General features: G+C 35.0%; 1 protein-coding gene across 1 annotated transcript in view; it reads left to right on the top strand.

The window, feature by feature from the left end:
* The first annotated feature begins 604 nt into the window (after positions 1–604).
* The window catches only part of elovl5 (ELOVL fatty acid elongase 5), a 29,862-nt gene continuing 24,466 nt past the window's right edge, over positions 605–6,000 (top strand). Inside the window, exons 1-3 of the mRNA XM_039690605.2 lie at positions 605–1,088; positions 2,193–2,257; positions 5,216–5,403. Coding sequence (XP_039546539.1) covers positions 2,200–2,257; positions 5,216–5,403 — 246 coding nt within the window. The 5' untranslated portion in view covers positions 605–1,088; positions 2,193–2,199. The remainder of the gene's footprint in view (positions 1,089–2,192; positions 2,258–5,215; positions 5,404–6,000) is intronic.

Below are 6,000 nucleotides of genomic sequence, written 5' to 3'. Positions count from 1 at the left end.
TCTGTGACACTTTTGCTGTGATGGGATGTAATTTTCTTTTGTTATATGAGCATGTAATATTTGGTTTTTTTACAATATGAAAAGAACATGGAAAAGGAAGCATATATTATTAATCTCTTAATTATTTTAGGTAAATTTCATATTCATCGGTGTAAATTTACTAATCGGAAACCTTTTTTTTTCTGTGCTATTGAAAGAATTAGAGAATGATATGGTTTCCATTAAGGACAGTGCAAATAAAAAAGCTGTTAAAACCATGTATTTGTTAAATACTTTTCAGATTTTGTGAAATGTCAAAGCCTTTATGGTTTGTTTGGTCAATTTAGTATTGTTTTCATTCAATTTCTGTATCTTTAACCCTGGCATTTTTATTTTTGTACCTTTTTTGTATTTTTTTTTATATTTATTTTCTGTTCATGTTTTGTAATTGTTGTTCATGCAATAAAAAAAAAAAAATAAATAAAAAACTTTCGCTGTGATTGTTCCCTTCAACATGGACCACGTGATGCGCTCGATGCATGAGAGCAGCGCTGTGACTGGCCAGATCTGGTTCCACGTGAGAGCAGCGCTATGATTGGTCCGTTCTAACTTCAGATGAATGGGGTGACACTTCAGTTCCTGCAACAATTCACGCCTCGCAAAAATATACATATATTTCTTAAAACACGCTGTCAGAACGCGTGCTTTTCTCTTAAAACGCCATAATGGATTTCAGAAGTGATACATTCACGTTCTTAATCCAGTTGAAACGAGTGACGACATTTCAAATGTGAATACGTCATCACTCGAAAAGTTTGTTTTCCTGATATTTTAACCTGTCTATACACGCACCGAACACGCACTGTTGTGAGAAAGCGTTCCTGAACTCTTAAATCTGCAGATAAAGTGAAGTGCGCACAGACTTTGCCCTCGCGCGTCAGTTTAAGCGCGCGTTCCGTTACACGCATCAGTTTAAAGGCGGGCTACAGACACTCATGACGCTCTTTAGTTCCCGAGGTCTTTCCACGCGTTCACACTGACGACACACCCCGCACAGTGACAGCACCGAGCCCTGAAGATAACGCAACCAATATCCGAGAAGACTAAAGGTAAGATTCATACCGCTAAAGAGATTTAAACACACGAATGCCATCTGAAAGTGCGCGTTCTGGGGCCGGATGATGCGCGTGACCTCGCGAACGCGGAAGAGTCGAGCATCATATGACTTTATTAAATATTACAAGCGTTATGGTTTAATGATGTCAGGTGAAGCCGATCTTTAGTTGATCTTATGAGGAAGACTTTGATTCACGGTTCTGAATGCTCTTGAAATGTGTCAGTTTTGGATCATATGTTGTATTAAAGCAACATGCGTACATCAGTGACAGCAGTCCTACATGCATGATTCATTACGTTTTAACTTAATTTCATTTTAAAGCAATCATTGTAAATGGGTTTCTGAGTGTATTATATCTCCAAATTGCAATCATAGTCATCATGCACAAGTAAAAATGAAAACTTTATGATGAATGCGTGGTAATACTGACAGTTTGGCATCAGGAGAGTTTTTATAGTTTTTTTATATTTAATGATGGATTTTTATACATCGTAATATTTCAATAAACACCTTTCAATAACCCTTAAATCAAAAGAAAGAAAATTAAGCCAATTTGTTTCATCATTCACCTACTTTTTGTTTTTAACATTGGCAATTTCCTTCCTCTTATGTACAGTAGGCTGTGAAATGTAGCCTAATTTCTTATGTATTTTAAATAAATAGTGTGTGTGAGCTGTTATACACTTTCTGTGTGGGTTTGAGCCCTTTGTTTTTTGTAAAGAGCTCTTGTATCCGTGGTATAAAAGCTTTTCTTGCATCTGATGGCTCGAGTGATGTAAACCTGCGTTTCTCTGCGCTCGTGTCTTCTCATGGTTAGTCCTGCTGGGAAAGTGTTTCTGGGTTCAGGGTCTTTCTACGCACCATTTCTTGACCTTTACTGTGCGACAAACAAGCGAATGAAGAGAATTAAACCCTGATGGATGGTAGTCCTTGCTGTAGGCGGCCATTTTTATTGCTGTAATCAATACGTGTTCCAACAAGGATTTATTAAGTTAACTTCAATTGGCTTTTAACATGTTTTATTATGTTCTAGGACGTTCACGGACATCTTAAATGTGTGTGCGAAATATAATCTTCATATAATTTTGTCTCGAAGGTTGAAGATGGAGGCCATTAACCACAGAGTTAACTCTTACATCGAGTCTTGGATGGGACCCCGGGGTAAGACCAAAACTGAACTTTATAACTCGCTTTTCTTTATGATGTGTTCCTGAATCCTCTAAACAGAACATATTACTGCTTTATTTTAATAGTTTAAACTATATTAGTGCACGCTAATGATTTTAATAATGTCTCACACGGCCAAGCAAGTGGTTCTAATGGGTTTCAAATAAACTTTGACAAATCCAGTGATTGTTTCAACCTAAAAGTGCTCATGTATCAAACCAGTATCTTGTAAACTTGTGTTCCAGACTGAAAATATTGCTTAGTAAACATCACATACTCTGCCTCTCAGTTATGGGAAACTGTATGAATCAATCAGATTGGAAGAAATTATACTGCGTTAACATTAAAAAGGTAATTGCGACCTTTTAACAGATTTACAATTGCGAGTTTTTTTTTACTGTAAGTCTGAGATATCAGCTAGCAATTATGAGAAGATAAAAGCTGGAATTGTGAGTTGAAAAGTCTAAATTACTTTTATTTTCTGGAGAAGAAACAAGCTGCCATAGCAGTCGGTGCGACGCCAGGCAAAATGGGATTTGTTGGAAAATCAATATAAAATTCTGATAAACTGATTCCCCGCCAGCATCTTTGTTTTTTTAAGCATGGTTTTTGATGATTTTCACAACACTTTCATGGCAAAATACAATATATATATATATATATATATATATATATATATATATATATATATATATATTAGGGCTGTCAAACGATTAATCGCATCCAAAATAAAAGTTTGTGTTTACGTAATATATATGGGTGCTGTGTAATTATTTTGTTTATTTATAAATACACACACGTGCATGTATATTTAAGAAAAAAATATTATTTCTATATAAAATATTTATATTTATATATAATATAAATTATATATAAATCTATATACACTATATACATGAAAATATTTCTTAAATACTGTATATACAAGCATCTGTGTGTATTTATATACATCATTATATAGATCATTTGACAGCCCTAATATATATATATATATATATATATATATATATATATATATATATATGCATGCAGTAGTAGTGAACATTTTAAGTGGATCAAAAAAAGTTCAAATCAAAGTTGTCTTAACACACTCTCGTGTGTTGTTTAAATTTAATGTATAACTTTTATGAAAGGTTTTGATCCACTTCAAATGTTGACTACTGTGTGTATATATGTAACTTTTGTTTATCTACACTTGAATGTGGATACGTTTCATAAAACAGCTGAGAAAAGTGTGTTTTTGTCCCCAACTGGATTCAGTCCATCGACGCCTCTAAAGCTCCACAGTCCTCGGACGACATCTCGTTCAGAAACATTAGGCAGTTTATAATGTATATGCTGTTGAGTTTGTGATGATCACTTTATTTTACTTGTGCGTACACAATGCTTCTATCGCTTCCTCAAGAAACACTTCTGATTATTATCAATGTTGAAAACAGTTGTGCTGCTTCATATTTGTGTGGTAAATGTGATCCTTTTTCAAGATTTTTTTTTTATAAACCAAAAGTTCAAACAAGCAGCATTTATTTCAACGTTTTCCCGCCAGTGTTTTAAAAAAAAAGTTGTCTTTTTGTCCATTTTCACAAAAATTTCATCGCCCTCAGAATATTTTTTTGTATGAATATTAGATGTTGTTGATGGCATTATTTTACGTATGTATCTGCTTCCATATGCTATCGCTCAGTTCTGCTTCTTCTTCGCCTGTGTTTTGATCAGGAGATTATGGAAGCTTGTTTCCACTACAGAATGAAAATTAAAGAAGGTAATTGTGACTTTTTGTCTCTCAATTCTGACTTTATTTCTCAGAATCGCGTGATATAAAGTCAGAGTTGCGAGATATAAAGTCGAAGTTGCGTGTTGTAAAGTCAGAATTTTGAGATATAAAGTCAGAATTTTGAGATATAAAGTCATAATTGCAAGATATAAAATCAGAATTGCGAGATATGAAGTCAGAATTGCGAGATATGAAGTCAGAATTGCGAGATATGAAGTCAGAGTTGCGAGATATAAAGTTAGAATTGCGAGAAATAAATTCCGAGTTGTGAGATATAAAGTTAGAATTGCGAGAAATGAAATCAGAATTGCGAGATATGAAGTCAGAGTTGTGAGATATAAAGTCTGAATTGCGTGATAAAGTCAGAATTGCGAGATATAAAGTCATAATTGCGTGATATAAAGTCAGAATTGTGAGATATAAAGTCATAATTGCGTGATATAAAGTCAGAATTGCGAGATATAAAGTCATAATTGCGTGATATAAAGTCATAATTGCGAGATATAAAGTCAGAATTGCGAGATATAAAGTCATAATTGCGTGATATAAAGTCAGAATTGTGAGATATAAAGTCATAATTGCGAGATATAAAGTCAGAATTGTGAGATATAAAGTCAGAATTGTGAGATATAAAGTCAGAATTGTGAGATATAAAGTCAGAATTGCGAGATATAAAGTCATAATTGCGTGATATAAAGTCATAATTGTGTGATATAAAGTCAGAATTGCAAGATATAAAGTCATAATTGCGTGATATAAAGTCATAATTGCGAGATATAAAGTCATAATTGCGAGATATAAAGTCAGAATTGCGAGATATAAAGTCAGAATTGCGAGATATAAAGTCAGAATTGCGAGATATAAAGTCATAATTGCGTGATATAAAGTCATAATTGCGTGATATAAAGTCAGAATTGCGTGATATAAAGTCAGAATTGCGTGATATAAAGTCAGAGTTGCGAGATATGAAGTCATAATTGCGAGATACAAAGTCATAATTGCGACTTTATATCTCGCAATTGTGAGATAAAAATTCGCAATTAAATTTTTTTTTATTCAGTGGTGGAAACAAGCATCCATAGGATATTCTGCACTCTTTCAGTAGATGTGTAACAGCGCCCCCTACAGTATAACACTGAGGACACGTATAGAGGATTCTTGTGCTCTTTCATTCACAGACCCTCGGGTTAAAGGATGGCTTCTGCTGGAAAACTACATCCCCACGATTACCTTCACCGCTCTGTACCTTCTGATTGTGTGGATGGGGCCGAAATACATGAAGAACCGAAAGCCGTACTCGTGCAGAGCCGTGCTGGTGCCGTATAACCTCTGCCTGACGCTGCTGTCGCTCTACATGTTCTACGAGGTGTGTTCCCAATCACAAACACACACCTTACATGAAGCCGTCACATCATGAGCGATCGCATTTCACATACAGTCAAACCACAAACGAGTCAGACACCAGATATAATCAGGGATGCAAACAGCACGCTTTTCGGCGCCTCCCGCTTTTTTCACGTCATTTTGGGTGACTTGTGTGAATCGTGCAGATCCGAAGAGATTTTTTTAGAGGAAGGGGGGTGGGGGGGGGTGTCTGATTATTTTGGTCTGTCACCGCTCGTCAATGTCAGAATATTTGAGATGACCAATCAAATCAAAGTAGGCGGGCTTTATATTCACAGACGCTGAGCGCGAATTTTAACAGTGCAACTCGACGCTTCAGTGTACGGTCAAGTGCGAGATAAGATGTAAGTAGCTAAAATTAACTTTATATATTTGACAGGTTTTTTAGGTCATAAATGTTAAACGAATGACAAAAAATAATTAGGCAAACTAATATAGTTTTGTCTAATTTTGCCATTTTGAACTGAAAATAGGCCTATGTAACGTAGTTGTGAGGGGACAAGAAACATGAACAAAGCTGTTTTCATCATGTTAGGCACAGGATTAATAATTAATGTGT

This window comes from Pimephales promelas, chromosome 11, assembly GCF_988280905.1.
Source record: "Pimephales promelas chromosome 11, fPimPro1.hap1.1, whole genome shotgun sequence".
Classification (NCBI taxonomy): domain Eukaryota; kingdom Metazoa; phylum Chordata; class Actinopteri; order Cypriniformes; family Leuciscidae; genus Pimephales; species Pimephales promelas.
The sequence above is the reverse complement of the archived record's forward strand: the minus strand, read 5'-3'. Positions and strand labels throughout refer to the sequence as shown.